General features: G+C 42.2%; 2 protein-coding genes across 2 annotated transcripts; both read left to right on the top strand.

The window, feature by feature from the left end:
- Positions 1 to 7281: 7281 nt before the first annotated feature.
- LOC148650459 (protein Wnt-8a-like) lies at positions 7282 to 9896 on the top strand. Its single transcript, XM_088602317.1, has 5 exons — positions 7282 to 7407; positions 7613 to 7751; positions 8330 to 8455; positions 8843 to 8985; positions 9302 to 9896. The coding sequence occupies exons 1-5, from the start codon at positions 7393 to 7395 to the stop codon at positions 9866 to 9868; spliced, it is 990 nt and encodes a 329-aa protein (XP_088458443.1). The 5' UTR covers positions 7282 to 7392; the 3' UTR covers positions 9869 to 9896.
- A 1853-nt stretch (positions 9897 to 11749) lies between these two features.
- On the top strand, positions 11750 to 14791 carry LOC148650458 (protein Wnt-8-like). Its single transcript, XM_088604273.1, has 5 exons — positions 11750 to 11764; positions 12279 to 12417; positions 12599 to 12724; positions 13132 to 13274; positions 13765 to 14791. Exons 1-5 carry the CDS (start codon positions 11750 to 11752, stop codon positions 14332 to 14334), a joined length of 993 nt encoding a protein of 330 aa, XP_088460399.1. The 3' UTR covers positions 14335 to 14791.
- The last annotated feature ends 1955 nt before the right edge of the window (positions 14792 to 16746 follow it).

The following is a 16746-nucleotide window of genomic DNA, read 5'->3' as shown; positions in this document are numbered from 1 at the left end:
GAATTCAGGAGAGATGACCACAGCCAAGTTCAATCAGCCTCAGCTGTCGATGATTCACAATCACTCCTGACGACATTTCCTCACCCACACCACTATAAACACTGCCAAGCGGGTTCAGACAAATTTTATTGTGACTAAAACACTCCATAAACCGTTCAGAACGTTTAATCCTTGGGTGTTGTTATTCCTGATGAACTATAGATTCTCACCTGGCATGATTATTAACTCATCTTTTACACTAGCGGTTCAACAATCACCAAAGAGATGTTGTGTTATTTTTTTTTTCTCATGTAGCACACATACTGGCGGGAAATATAACGGGGCTTTTTTTTTGAGGTGCTGATGCTTCTGGGGCAATCATTTAGTAAGGAAATAAGAATCTAAACGGAAGGAATACCTGCACGTATGCACCTACAATAAATCACGCAAGAAGTGAACCATTCAAGAACAGGAAAAAAGAAAAACTAGTCGATTAAACGTAAACACGTACCTTTGCAGCAACTATGCTAGAGGGGTCTCTTCGTTTTCAACAACTTTTACAGCATGCCTTGCAAAATGTAGGAAAGTACTGTATATTCCAAAGAACGTCTGTAAAGATTTATCGTTGTTTTTAAACAGATCGTTTTGAGCAGCGGGACAGAAGTAGATACTGTGGTGTCAAAATGGACTGTTTCTGTGTTTCAGTTTATGCTGAAAAGATGACAGCTGGTCTTTTTTTTCCTGGATAGCCACAAACAGATGGTCTTTGATTTTACTGTGGCTGGTCACAGTGGAACAGCTGCAGAATTTAATACCACTAAGAGCGGTTGATTCTGTCTGGTGGGAGTGGAGAGGAACATTCTAGAGAAATTGGTGCTCGTTTTTTCAAAGCAACTCAAGAAATAACACTGGACAAGGCGCATTGACGGTCTGTCGTTTGTAGAGCTTTGGGTATGACTTTACATGAAGAATTAATTCAGTTCGCAAATTAACGTTTCATGAAAGATTTTGAACTGATAATCTTGCTTTCGACTGGTGTTAAAGTAGCGTCCTCCGCTATTTGAAATTCATAATGGTGTAAGATTCTCAAATTCCGAGATATAATTTCGTCATTAAAACGGAGGTAAATTCTGGTCTCGTGAATTGGACAACAAAGATTTAAGCTTTTTTATCATTAACGTGTGGATTTGGGAAGGACAGGCTGGAATGACATTGTCGGATTTACTTTTAGAACAGGACAGTTACTATAGCAACAGCGACCATCACCGGCAGATTCACGATCTCTGACCAGCTTTTCTAAATTTCTAGTCAGCTCCTGGATTTGCGAAGTTGACTGCGTCTGACCGCTTAATGGAAAGAAAACATCAGCATTCTAAAATCCACTCAGCATGTCTACTTTTCCACCCTATTTTAGGTCTTTGTAAAGTAGGAGACCTCTGGCAAGAAATCAATCAAATTAGTTGGATTGATGCTGACACAGCTACCTACTCGTACTTCTTTAATCGAATTACTGCCGCATGGTTCCAAAAACTAAAAACCATCACAACAATAAATAGTTTGAAACCATCAGATTTTAGTGGAATTAAATTTATCCAGGGTTCTTTTTTTCACTGCCTGTGTGCATATATGTACTGTTTAATGTGTATGTATATCCTTTGTGGTGTTCAAGTAGGGAGCTGCGTCAGCATGCGTAGGCTCCAAAGAACAAGTAAAGGTTTATTCCAGGTTGAAAAGAGAAGAAACGAAACGTTGCGGCTCTGGAGCCTTCTTCATATGTGAAGGCTCTACTTGAAGAAGGCTCAACAGACGAAAAGTTGTGTTTCACTTCGTCTCTTTTCAATATGGAATAAAACTTTACTTGTTCCTTCGTTGTGTTCCTCTACACGACAGTGTCTATACTGTGAACTGTAATTCCGTACTTCAAAAGCAAAATCCCCGAAGAGACAATAATCTGTCAAGAATATGTGTTTAAAGCATGTAAATTGATATAGTACTTTAAACTAAAGAGGGACGTCTTCTTTGGAAGGCTGGAATCTTCCCTAACGACAAGTGTCATGTTAAATGTGATGGCTTCTATGTGCAGGCTGCTGTACTGGCACTAGAGGGAGTCATGTGTCATTCAGTTCAAGGTAAATGGTATAAACTAAAATAAAAGGGGTATATATATATAGGAATCCAGAAGTTTACCGAACTAACAAATGGGTCGTCACTACGGCAATTCGTAAAGACATGAAGATTACAGGATAATTTGTTGTTGTTTTTTACTGGGTGACTGAGCCGAAGACTGGTTGTTGAAGAACAGCCAGGTACAGTTTCGGCAAGTGTAACCGACCGATAACCTGCCCACAGGGCCGACAACCTGTTGTTAAAGACCTGAGGTCTGTAGAAGTACGTCTTTTTTTTTTCATTTATTTATTAGGTTAAAATATAACTAAAATCTTCTAACTTAAAACTTGATTATATTATCCCTTAGGCACTGCATTGTTGTACCCAACCTTAATTATACTTAATTGAATCAGCCTGAAAGAATTATATTCTGAAACAAAAAACTCTAATATTCTGTTAATACTGATATTAAACGCTTCCCCCCTAAAGCATAGCCGTTATCATATCGCAGAATAGTGTTAAGAAAACAGGGTTGTTTGTTGATTTTAAAGGGCGTGAACACAGTTGATGTTTTTCTATCTTTGTCTACTGAGGTCTGTAGATACTGTATCGCAATTAAATAACACGACACCATTATTAAAAGGATTTGAGTTTTCGCTGATGTAAAAATGCACAAACTGAAAAAAAAGTTTGCATAATTCACAAACCCTGTTCTCAACATTTCGAACTTTCCCTTTGAGTTTGCTGTATCAGACGTCTGGACACCGGTCCCGTACGAATCAATATAATATTAGATGTTGTGGTACAACACACAAGGCCAATAAAGCAGTGATTGTGTGGAACGTGTTAGTGTGACACCCTCGCGAAACCAGACGCTCAATTACTGAGAGACTATCTCGCCGTCGACCGATTTTAAGTGCTAAACTCACACACCTGCATTAAGCTAACCAGCAAAACTTTATCAAGCACCGATGTGTCAGTATTGCTTACGTTGGGTTTTTTTTTCTTAACCATTGTGGAAGCAGGATTTTACGTCGTATTCTTAGTTTTACACTTGTTAATGTCAAGTGGGAAATCGGGCACGGAGTTTCTTTTAACTCTCCGCCCGGCTGGCCTCTTAATGAAGCGATCGGAGAGCTGGCGTCTGTAGTCCTGTCACCCAGGAACAGACGTCTGGCATACAGTATATTTTACAAACTGGCGTAAATTTAACTCTTTATCGTTTTCATTCGCTTATCTGACCTCTAATTCAGAATACAGTTCCAGCTGGGCGTTCGAGAAACCAAAGTCTCGCCGACTTTATGTATTTTTGAATGCATTTAATTAAAACGCTTAAGAAAAGTTAACGATTCGATGATAACTCCCTCTCCCTTTATTACCGCAAATTGCTTCACCATTAATTATTCGGAGCCATGAGGTGAAACTGCCTTTCACCAAATATCAACTCAGTGTCAACAATGGTTTTAATTAAGATTAAGAATATGGTCCTAGTGTGTCTTGAAAAAATAAAGCATCAAAGTCCCCCCCTGTACTGCATGTTTACAAATTGTTACACCTACAAATACCCTTTTACCTACAAAAAAAAATACTCATGTTTTTTTAACAGCGTTTAAAGTTTAAATGTGTAGACTGGAGTCTCTCTTTTCCCGATGCACCGTTTTAAAATGATTCCGTGTGTTTCTGCGGTATTCATGATACCTTTATCAGCTACGATTCCTGGAAACGTGATCACAACTTAATTTAAAGGTCAAATTAAATCGTCACCTGTGTACGCGCAGAAAACCCTGTGTTCACGATCAAATCTATACAATTCGATTTACCAGTAAAATTCAAAAGCTTTCTACAAGATATGAACCGGACTGCTTTAAAAGAGCACATACATTTCGCTTCAACAACTTGACAATTCAGAAATAAAAAGTGTGCATAATACTAGGTTGAAAAGACATACCAGCTTGCAAGACTCTTCTGTAACAATATACGTTGGCACGTACACAAAAGCCACTTGAATATTATAGACTGAATGTTTTACATCCCGAAACATTAGTAAAAATCGACGTCAGTGTATTCGAGAGCTAACAATGTTATTGCTTTACTTGTGTATTTTATTTGCAACGCATGAAAACTGTTGATTCTAGCTGAACGTGTAATTTTGGTTTCTAGTAAAAAAAGGGTTTTGCGATTCAAGTTGTTTTCCGAAAGGCGTGACGCACTGCGGCCTGGTGTATTCAGATAATTAACCAATAAAGGGATAGCCCACGCGAGACAATTGATCAGGCCCATTCGGGTGCTGCCCCACCCATTTCCCTGAGGGTGGCTTGCCTTATGTATCGCTGATAAACGCCTAATACCTTTGATTTTCTCCAATTAGTTGCTGGGCGCCAAGTTTTCAGCTGAAGTGAAAGTTTGGCGTTAATTAATTAGCGGTATCCAATTAATGAGGATTATCCTCACCTGTAGGCAAGCAATTGTAGCTTTTCACAGCTTGTCTTACCCCCCGAATGGCAGCCTTGCGCTGAGAAAAGAGCGAAACTCAACTCCAGATAACATCAGCTGCACGGAGAAAGCAAACCGTATATCCACACCACATGAAAATAGAGCACCTGGCATTTGTGACATTCAGGGAATATTAATTAATGAGTAGAATTAATAGTTTGAAAAGCAAGTGACTCCTAGCCTGCATTGCAGACATCTAACATTTCTCTTTGTCAGATCCGGAGCAAGAGAGTTGTATTCTGATTTGCTAGGACCATAAACAGGACCATAGGGTACCTCAGCTCCAGGGGTTTGTAACGTTTAAACCAGGCGCTGAAATTAACAAACTGAAGTCTGATTGCCTTATAATCGCAGGTATCATGGATGACAAACATTACGAGGTGTCTCGGTTTTGTCTTATTTTGCGAGTTTGGAGCCACAAATAAAGTTGATTTCAATAAGAAATGGGGAGCCAGTGTTTTTCATTGACAGTTTCGAGGTATACGTCTGTTAGTTGAAAGTCGTGAAACCAATTGGTTAAATAGCTTGCTTTTACCCCCAAGAAAACACGTGTTGTTTTGGGGTTTTTTTTTTTTGTTGTTGTTGTTGCGTCCAGTCACTTAACACTTAATATTTACATTTTCGATTCTTATTCTAGTCGGTTGCTTATTTTATAATGGCCCACAAGGAACATTTGCTTCCAGGTTCATATGTGTGTTTTTCCTAAAACCTTTTCGAAATTCTCTGTTACCATCGCGTTGATCTGCTCTGATTAAGGGAAATTAGCATTCAGTAACCTTTCCCTCGCAGTGGAGGGCTTAATACCCTTAATATGTTTGACACCCCTGCAGACAGAACCTTAAAATATGTTTCCGTTTCTGTGGGGTTTGTGGAAATATTAATCAGAGTAAATTAAAATGGGCGAGATACAGTTCGCAGAAGCGGTACCTGTTCTTACATGAACTAAAATGTCGATTTAGTTTCACACAGGACAAGAGTCATTTTGTCATTTCTGCCTTCCCTCCGTTTACGTGCACCTGTATTTAAAACACACTTCAAATGATACACTTAACCAGAATGAGATGAAACTTCCAGTTCTTGCTTTTTCAACCCCCTTGTTACTTCTTGGTCATAAAACACCACTGCCGACAACGCGACACGCAGTTTAATTTTTTTTAACCACATCTGTATTCACTGTGTGTGTCCGCCACTTCACAGTTGCGTTCACGGGCAATATTTTCAGCAGTCCCGGTGCCAACTCGAGAGCAAAACGATCCCATTACGGTGTATTTCCGAGCGAGAAACAACGATTAGAACAGCTTTTCCCAGTGCTGGTGCTCGGTGAATCTGATGCTCACTGGTTTCCATTCTAGTTAGACTAAGAACTCGCTACGCAGGTCTGCGTACAGAGCTGAAAATCTCATTAAATAATTCGTTTAATCCGTTGTTGAATTAAATAACCGAGAACTCATCTGATACAAACCATGCAGTCGCTTCACTGTATGAATTGGGAAACCCTGTTTTCCCCACAAATTTTAAAGTTTTTCACAAATTGGCTTTATTTTTATATTATGAACGTAATTTAATAAAATCCTACACTGAAATGTGTGTACTCTTTTGGTACACAATGCCCAACATTGGTAGAGATGTAGTCAAATTCAAATGGAGGATAGACGTTATGACTTATTCCTGTTCTAACTTAATTATGATTTAGTTCTCAGCTAAATTCGATTTTAAAGTAATACATTTAGTTTTCAAATAATTCAGCGTCGACTGGAATCAGGTCGGGCAAAAGATTACAAAAGTAAAATCTTTCAATTTCTCCTCAAAACCCGTCAAGGAAAAATTAATCGGAAATACCCAAAATGTAAGCATTTTAACGTCTGCCAAAGTGATTTATAAGGTAATCTCATGTTCAACGTCTATCCTTATGACCTCTTCTTATAGTAGAATATACAGTATAAACACACAAACAAGCGCACATAATTGAAAAAATAGTGATACGACAAGATACGTATTTCAAATATTTATATTTCATATTTAAATACTTCAGAATACAAAACACAATGCACGTATCTGCCCGCTACACAAAACGGTTTTAAAACAGAGACATGTTGAAATGCAAATTCATTAGTCACGTCACTTTGTGGGAATATTTAGTGTAACATCTCTAAATGGCTTTTCTGTGTCTCAAGTGCTAGTTTCGTTGACCATTAATGAGGTTCCATTTTTTTTACAGCATTATTTTTAAGGCTAAGGCAATTTCATGAAGAGAACGTCACCCGAAACGGAGAACGGGAAAAATTGAAATTCTAAAAGGAAGAAATAAAACGATAACGGGCATGTTAAATCTACACCAGGTTTAGAGATGGAAAGTAGGGTATTTAAAAACAGTGTCAACGCTTTGAAGTGCATTATCAGGCGTTTCCTGGCCCGGGTCTTGTTCATGGAAGAGGTCACCCAATGACCTCCTTGTAGTCACAGTAAAAGGGAAACTTTCTTGTCACCTAAATGAGACACCACCTTATAAATATCAGAGGCCTCGCTGCTTCGTCCCCTGTTTTAGGATTTTCGAACAGGAGTGTGCAGCAATAAAGGAAGTAAGGAAACAGAGGCTTGTTCAGCGATGGTTCCCCATCATCTCTTCACGTCGGCGGTCCTGTCAGTGTACTGCCACGTACTTTTAGTTACAGCTTGGTAGGAGGCTTTCAGTTTTGAAAATATTCGAAAATATTCGTTGAAAATCTTATTTTCGCTGTCATTGCTGTCACTGATGTTGTTGCTAATTCACGCAATATTTTTTGTATTATTTTTAGGTCGGTCAACAACTTCCTGATGACGGGTACAAAGGTAAGCATACTTCTCTTTGGTTCTTTTTAAGATATATTTGCTATTTGACACATTAGCACAAGAGCTGTGACGGGAAAAAAACGGATTCTCTTCTCTTACAGTGACAGTTTCTCTTTTCCCCATGTGCCTTGTTTTTCCTAGCACACGACGGCGAGCTCTGCTATAATCTCACCCCATCGCTGTTCTGTTTCTCTCCTGAACTCAGGCTCACCTCATTTACACCGGCAGCGTGCAGGCGGGCGCCCAGCGCGGCATTGAGGAGTGCAAGTACCAGTTCGCGTGGGATCGGTGGAACTGTCCCGAGAGCGCGCTCCAGCTGTCCACGCACAACGGGCTGAGAAGCGGTACGTTCCTCTGCAAATGAAAGGGTCCTTTCAATCACTGTTGTTATTGATATTACTATTAGTAGAAAGGAGCTGTAGTGGAAGTATAATTACGTATAGTATAGCTATATACCTACATATAGTATATAATATATACTAAATAGTATATAGTTTATAGTATATGGTATATAGTGTATGGTTTATAGTTTATAGTTTATAGTGTATAGTGTATAGTGTATGGTGTATGGTGTATGGTGTATGGTATATGGTATATAGTTTATAGTTTATAGTATATAGTATATAGTATAAATTTCTACTTCCACTTTAGAACATTATATACTGAAATAATTAAATGGTGACAGAACAGGTCAATCTTCTCCTGATCGTGGGGTAAATTGGAACAATTCTGGGGCTTTCCCTGATTCAGGCATATGTACCAGTCCCGATATGTCCACTTTTATTTAAAAGCAGTTGATACTGTGACGACTCTGTTGCCACCTGTTACACGATTTATAATAGCAGACTGCGTGGCGTGACACTGCTAAGACACCACCGCGGTGCCATTTGTGAACGCGGCTTCCCTCGCTTTCACCCTCCAGCCACCAGAGAAACGTCCTTCGTCCACGCCATCAGCTCCGCCGGGGTGATGTACACTCTCACCAAAAACTGCAGCATGGGCGATTTCGACAACTGCGGCTGTGACGACTCCAGAATTGGACAAATCGGTGAGGGACGGGGAAAAAAACGCACTGCCGAGAGAGGAGCATTGCCGTTCTTCAACTGTTGATTATGCTTGTCCGCCTCTTGTCTCCCAAGGATCTTGTTAAAGATTTATAGGTAGTGTTTAACAGGAGAGATCAAGCAGGTGAAAAAAAAAGATGTTACAAATCGTCGGTTCCAATGAATAATTCTGTTTTTTAAACTGATTTTAGATTCGTTTCAATTGAAAATTGTGAACACGCGATGTTTAATATATTATTGCACTAATAAAGCTTCTAAGGTTGCTTTGAAAAGCGTGGTCTTTGCGGTCGCCTTATCTCAATGATATCCCACTAGCGTCATGACATTTCAACCAGACAGACGATTTATCGATTAACAACGATGTTTTATAGGAGGAAGAGGATGGGTCTGGGGAGGATGCAGCGATAACGCGGAGTTCGGGGAGCGCATTTCCAAGCAGTTCGTGGACGCGCTGGAGACCGGGCAGGACTCCAGGGCCGCCGTGAACCTGCACAACAACCAGGCCGGCAGGCTGGTGAGTCAATTGTATCATTAACCGAAGTATTTGGACACGCGTGAAAAGCAATATATCGTTGTTGATGTCTTACATCAACAGGATGAGGTACGTCGAATAGTAGAAAATATATACGTCCTACGGCCGGAATATAAATTAATTCTGTTGCCCATTACCCTAGAATACTGTTTGTTTGGTTCTTTTTTTCTTTTTTGAAATCATAATCAACGGCATTAAGAAAACATCTCCATCACGTCGCTCTTGTCCGCACTGCGCTAGTGGACCCCATGCTTGCCCTCCGCTTTCGGAAGAAGCTCACGCAGTCCCTGTGTTTCAGGCCGTCAGAGCGACCATGAAGAGAACCTGCAAGTGTCACGGCGTGTCCGGGAGCTGCAGCGTCCAGACCTGCTGGCTGCAGCTGTCCGACTTCCGAGACGTCGGCAACTACCTGAAGGTCAAGCACGACCAGGCTCAGAAGCTGGAGCTGGACAAGAGGCGAATGCGCGCCGGGAACAGCGCGGACAACAGGCGGGTGACGGCGGACGCCTTCAGCACCGTCGCCCGGACGGAGCTCATCTACCTGGAAGACTCCCCGGATTACTGCGTGAGGAACTCCAGCCTCGGGCTGCACGGCACGGAGGGCAGGGAGTGCCTGCAGAGCGGCAAGAACCTCTCGCAGTGGGAGAAGCGCAGCTGCAGGCGGCTGTGCTTCGAGTGCGGGCTGAGGGTGGAGGAGAAGCGGACGGAGATCGTCAGCAGCTGCAACTGCAAGTTCCACTGGTGCTGCACCGTGCGGTGCGAGCAGTGCACGCAGGTGGTCGCCAAGTATTTCTGTGCTAAGAAGGACAAAACGCGCAGGCCTTTCCACAGCGCCAAACGCAGAAACCGTGAACATGAGCGTTAAATGAGACTTAAGTTCCCGTGTAAGCATACACTCTGTGCTTTGTATCATTTTTTAAAATGTTTTTTTTTTACACTGTAAGGACGCGACAGCAAGCTGCTAGTTCGCGATTTAAAGAGTGGGTGACATTGTTAACGGGACATTTTACCCCTTTCTGTGAAAGTGGATATTTATTGTGAACGGGTTTCAACACAGTGGTCACTTTTTTGAATCAGAAATAGTATTTCTTTCAACGCACTTTAGCGATTGCAATGTGATATTGCGCATCGTGTTAGCCTTTTCTATTTGCACACAAATATTTGTCTTCTTACACGCTTACTTTAACACGTTATTGGTTGAAATGATATCTTCTTGGTAGCCACTGTCGCAAACACCTGCGTGTTATTAAGGATGTTATGTAATCCTTGAGTCGCTCTGTGAGTTGTTAAAGATATGAGTTTATTATTAGCCCAGAAGAGAAAGACTTTAATATTTGACTCGGTTTGTTTTTTGTAATGTAAATTCCATATTAAATATTTAAACTATATGTTGCGTGTTGTGTTTCATGTTACAAAATAAAAATAAAATACTGGCACACGTTTCCAAAGAAATTGGTATATATTACAATACGCTATTGTGAGTTAGTTTCTTAATGCTCCAAGCCACATGCTCATTATTTTCTTCAATATGATGATTTAAAGTCGGTTTGCAATGATATATTTACTATGAATATTGCACACATCCATATGATGATGTCGGAACCGAATAAGTGCTTTGAGGTTGGAGAGAAACTTTCTTCAGTGTGGGGAACTTGCTAAGCTCAAAGCAACGTGCAGCAGGAATTTCTCTAACAGGAGAAATATATACTTGCACATAGTGCAAATTTCTAAGTGTAATATTTTTCTGGCTTTTAGATTCAGTGTCAAACAATTTTCTTCTGTTCAGGTCCATCTCAGTCAGTCGCATCTCAATATGAAATAAATACCCGCCACGACAAGTTTTTAACATGCCAGAATTATGTTTTCCTGAATTTCGATGAAGTTTAACTAGAACACTCGGCATCAACGAAATAAATTATTTTAAGCTATTGTTAAACGCTTTTAGTAGTATTCCGCAAATCGGTTTTTTTTTTCTCAAAAATGCCCTACCTCAATGAATTCACGTTCTTTTTAGTTCCGAAATGAATCTTGTTTGGCCTTTCTTTAATGTTATGCATTCTGCAATAAGGATTTAGGAGTAATTAAAAAAAGACTCAGAACGCGTGGAAGGAAATATCACTTCGAGTTGACCGCAAAGCGCAACAGGGTGCTAAATCTTGTGTTTTCGGGCTTGGAGTCCAAACTCTTCCACTGTTATTTTAAGAAAATAATTAAAAAAAAAACAACAAATCCCGCTCGCATGAACGTACTCCGTCCGTGCCCTGGAGAGCATATTCGAACGGTAGGGGTTAATGAAATTAGACCGAGCTGTTGTTGAATGAAATGTGCCGATTGTCGCAAGTGCAGCGCTAGCTGTGAGGTGCTGGCAGGGCCCTTTGATGTGCGCTTTAGGCGTTTCCCTGATTTCGCTCACCGCCCTCCCGCCCAATGGTCTTCATGTGTGACCCCGGCCCTTCAAAATATCATATAAATTGACCAGCGGGTCCGACTGCGGCTCACTCCACTCGTGCCAGGCAGAGGCAGGACGGCGGACCGCAGAACCAGCCTCCGCAATGCGAACTTACAGGCTCATCAGCTCCATCGCGTTCTTCACTTACTGCAGCATACTGTTCGCTAGAGCATGGTGGGTGTTCGTGTGCGGTGATCGCTCACCTTTCCTCTTAAGTGGTCTTATAAATGGTCAGTTCAGTTCTCTAATATTATCTTCTTATGTCTTTTTCTTTATAGGTCTGTGAATAACTTTCTTATGACGGGACCGAAGGTAAGAGGATGATGATTATTATTTTTATTTTTATTAATATTAATATAATAAAAGGGCGGTGTGGTGGCTCAGGACCTGCGCCTGTGGCTGGAAGGTTGCCGGTTCCTATCCTGCGGCCAGCAGAGGAATCTAACTCCGTTGGGCCCCTAACCAAGGCCCTTAACCCCAACTGCTCCAGGGGTGCTGTATAAATGACTGACCCTGCCCTCTGACCCCCAGCTTCTCTCCCTGTCTGTGTGTCTCATGGAGAGCAAGCTGGGGTATGCGAAAAGATGAGTTCCTAATACAAGAAATTGTATATGGCTTATCTTATTATTATTATTTCTGCTTCGCAAATTTGTCATAGCGACCACACCACTTGTGGAACACAACACTATCCATATTAGAGAAAAAAAATGCCTCTCTATAATGGGAAATCAGTTTGTAATGAAGGTATTCAACATAATGATGTATCGGGAGAGGTGTATCTGAAAGCCCACAGTAAGACACGGCTTTTTTACTCATCTTCCGGCAGGCTCACCTCACTTACGCCAGCAGCGTGCAGGCCGGCGCCCAGAGCGGCATTGAGGAGTGCAAGTACCAGTTCGCGTGGGATCGGTGGAACTGTCCCGAGAGCGCGCTCCAGCTGTCCACGCAGAAAGGACTGAGAAGCGGTACGTTCCCGTTCACCCGTGAACTTCTAATGCAGCTGGAATTGGCGTGTGCTTTGTCTAGTATCGGCTGATTAACACGTTTCGATTTGGTCGTGGGAAATAATATACAGTATATGCACGTGTGTGTGTGTGAGAGAGAGAGAAAGGTGATCATTGACTGTCGTTTCCGTTTTATTCCCAGCTTCGAGAGAAACGTCCTTCATCCACGCCATCAGCTCCGCTGGTGTCATGTACACCCTGACCAAGAACTGCAGCATGGGCGATTTAGACAATTGCGGCTGTGACGATTCAATGAACGGACAAATGGGTAAGAACGGTTTCGTATAGCAAGTCTTAATTTATTAAATAACACACCTTGAAAACCCATTTTAATGTGATGCCAGGTGCTCACTGAATTGCGCTCTTTCGTCTTCTCTCCTGAGCTATTTTATGCCTTATTGGTGAGCGTGTACTATTATCCAATCCAAGAATAACATTTGAGAGAATATCGCCACAAGGTTTTTATAAAACCTGGTTTTATTCTACTACAATATTTTATGTATGTTACATAGTATGTCACTATAACGATGTTATAAACGAACGACAAAAATAGCTTCCTTGTTTATTTTGACCCTTTGAGACGTGTTGAGAAATAGAATGAAATTCGTTGGGAGCCCCCAGAAACGCCAACGTGTGTGAATAACGGGAGGCTGACCGAGGTCTGTGTTTTTTCAGGAGGAAGAGGATGGGTCTGGGGAGGATGCAGCGATAACGCGGAGTTCGGGGAGCGCATTTCCAAGCAGTTCGTGGACGCGCTGGAGACCGGGCAGGACTCCAGGGCCGCCGTGAACCTGCACAACAACCAGGCCGGCAGGCTGGTGAGTCCCGAGCGTCTCTCAACCCGCGGGACTTTCTTTTTCTATCAAAACTCAACTTTCTTTTACAACCAAAAAAAAAACATTTCACTATTAGTGCACACTCTGTCAAACTCACACCGAATAAGCACTTTCTAAAGCAGGTAATAGTCCATTATCAATCAGTGCAAGTGGTATGTGCGCTTTGAAAGAGTCTCTCCAAGCCCTGCGGCACTTGTTTGTTGTCCATGTCAAACTGCGGTTGTCCAGTCCTCCGCAGAAGCTCAAGGAACAGGGATTTCTGCTTTAGTCCGTGTACAGGGCACAAAGTCCCTTCCAGCGCTGCTTCTCTCAAACCGGGAGTTACTGTGAACAGTTAAGAAAGTCATTGGGATGGTGTCTGCAGCGGTGAAAAGGGCTCGATATCTATCCGCCATTTTCTAACCGCTTCGTCTAATTCAGGATGACGGGGGAGCTGGAGCCTTTACTAACTGTTGTTCTTTGCCCGGGACAGGCCGTCAGAGCGACCATGAAACGCATCTGCAGGTGTCACGGCATGTCGGAGAGCTGCACCGTCCAGACCTGCTGGCTGCAGCTGTCCGATTTCCGAGACGTCGGCAACTACCTGAAGGTCAAGCACGACCAGGCTCAGAAGCTGGAGCTGGACAAGAGGCGAATGCGCGCCGGGAATAGCGCCGAAACCAGGCGGGTGATCGCGGACGCCTTCAGCACCGTCGCCCGGACGGAGCTCATCTACCTGGAAGACTCCCCGGATTACTGCGTGAGGAACTCCAGCCTCGGGCTGCACGGCACGGAGGGCAGGGAGTGCCTGCAGAGCGGCAAGAACCTCTCGCAGTGGGAGAAGCGCAGCTGCAGGCGGCTGTGCTTCGAGTGCGGGCTGAGGGTGGAGGAGAAGCGGACGGAGATCGTCAGCAGCTGCAACTGCAAGTTCCACTGGTGCTGCACCGTGCGGTGCGAGCAGTGCACGCAGGTGATCAGCAAGTACATGTGCGCCAGGAGAGACGCGGCTCACGGACAGCTCGGCGTGCGGCCCAGGAGAAAGACCCGAGGCCGCAAACGATAAAAAACCGTGGACGCTTCTGTATATTTATAGCTTATGAATACGACGTATTTAATAATAATAATAATAATGATAATGTACATTAAATGTATGATTTATAACATTCACGTATTTGCTATGGACATTTTGTGGGGGACATTTTTCAGAGATGTTAATCTGAATAGGATGAAGGATCCTGAACGATATAAAAGATTTAAAAATGAAAAATGATTTATCTGAGACTTGGGACGTTTGATATGTCGTGTGACAAGATGGCTTTCGGCCTCAAAAGGCGCTGTGATACAGACGTCCATAGGGAATAATAGTTACGCCGTTTTGTATTTGTAAATAGTTCTTCCAATGTGTTTGAATTATTCTCTTAGTTACTGGAACAATTTTGTAGTTCGAGCCTTCTTAACAAAGGGCTGAATTCCAGGTGTGTAATGTTGCAGCATTTTAAATAAACGTAATAAATTATTAATGTGATGTCAGACTTGTTTTTCGCACAAGAATGATTTCAGTTTTTCTTATTTGCAATTGTTTGCAACAGGAATAAACATTTTGTACGCATCGCTGGCATAGCAATTGTGTGCATGTTGATCATTGAATTCCAGTCGGGAGCTGCGTCAGCATCCGTACACTGCCAAGGAACAGGGAAAGAAAAGAGACACCACGTTTCGGCTGTGGAGCCTTCCTGGGGTGTGTTAGTAGTAATAATTGAGTTGGATGGTTAATTCAGGTCTTCTGTGATCCTTCTTTGGCATATTGACTCAACCTGAACGCGGCATTTTAATGAGGCTGCACGTGCGCATTGTAAAGACAGGGCAGAGATTTAAAGTCCAAGTCTTCCTGTTGGCCTTTTTTTATCACTTTTCCCACATTGTCGTGATGAAGGGCCGCTCCTTCCTGTGCGCGTCGGCAGAGCTGCGCTGCGGTTTACTGTCCGCGGACTGCTCCCTGTCGTTCTCGACGTTCGGGTAGGGAGCAGAGGAACAGGTAAAGGTGCAGTCCGTGTTGAACGGAAAAGAAGAGAAACACCAACGTTTCGGCTGTGGATCCATTTTGGATGTGTGAAATCTCTCCCTCACGCCCGAAGGCAGCTCCACAGCCGAAACATACTTTATAATCTTGACTTTTCGGCATGGAATGAACCTTTACCTGTTATCATCATTTTCATCAATGTTGTCGTTTCTGCGTCTGTTGCAATATTTTTTTTCTGTCTCTCTCTTGGCATTTTATCAACTGTATCTCGGTGCACTTTACCCCTTGGACTGGGTTACAGTCAGCACAGAACTCTCTTCCTCCCGATGTATTGTCCTAATTCCTACTTTAGATTTAGGCCTACATTTCCCTAGACATGAGTATTTCGTGGTCAAGGTCGATCCTGTAAAAGTTTTTAAAGTTCAACCTTCATTCTCTCTGAATTCATCTGTTCCCAGTTCACCACCTGTCCGTTTCATTTTATTCCTTCATAATCAGTCTGTTATTCCAGTTTGAGAATAATCGATAGCTTCAATCATTTTTATGATTAGTATTTATCATTAGGCAGCAGTATACAGAAACATCCAATCAGAAAGAATGTATCTCTCTAATAATAATATTAATACAAATACTAATAATTCTTTATATGTCAATAGTATATATTCATGCACTCCACTGAAAGCACGTTACAGGTAATAAGGACTCCCATCCACCAACAGCAATTTGTAGGCCCCACCTGGATGATGCAAATGTAAGTATACACATGTCAGAGACTTACACAAAATCTCTTGAAAGTACACAGACTTTCAAAACTGAATTCAGTCGCAACTCCTGTTTCTTGGTTGAGCCATGTAAAAGGTGTGTTTACTTGTCGAGGATATCTTAATGTCTTAATAATTTCCTTCCAAACAAAATCAGTGAAACCTTACTGTGGTCATACATCGATGATATCCAATACAGTCGACTGGTTCAGCTAAAACCTTTTCACCATAAACCTAAAGATTATGTCTTCAGGGCAAAAGAGTGCTTGGGTCTGCAGCACAAGACAATTACCCCATGCTTGCATTTACTGCATGTGAGCAATTCATAAATGAGGAGTTTCTATTATTCAGTTATTATCCTGGCTTCAGTACATGCTTGATCAGCTCTAGCAGTTATTTAGAGGGGGGTTTATGTGAGTCACTGGGGTTCAATTCAGTGTATCAAGTTGAGGAGTAACTTGGCTCCAGGCAGTTATGCAAACTGCTGAGGTTAATTAAGAACATATCCCTGAGGAAACTCAGCCTCCTAACACTGACGTGTGACAAGAAGAGGGCTGGTCTGCTTTATTGCTCTAATCCTTTGTGGGCACCCACCCAAATTACCATTTAAAACCTTTGATCTCTTTAATGGGCAGTAGAGTAATCAATGGTGTGACCTCTCCCCCTCTGTCACTTGTATTTAGTTTTCAGTGTT

Source organism: Lepisosteus platostomus, chromosome 13 (genome assembly GCF_059453375.1).
Source record: "Lepisosteus platostomus isolate fLepPlt1 chromosome 13, fLepPlt1.hap1, whole genome shotgun sequence".
Classification (NCBI taxonomy): domain Eukaryota; kingdom Metazoa; phylum Chordata; class Actinopteri; order Semionotiformes; family Lepisosteidae; genus Lepisosteus; species Lepisosteus platostomus.
The sequence above is the reverse complement of the archived record's forward strand: the minus strand, read 5'-3'. Positions and strand labels throughout refer to the sequence as shown.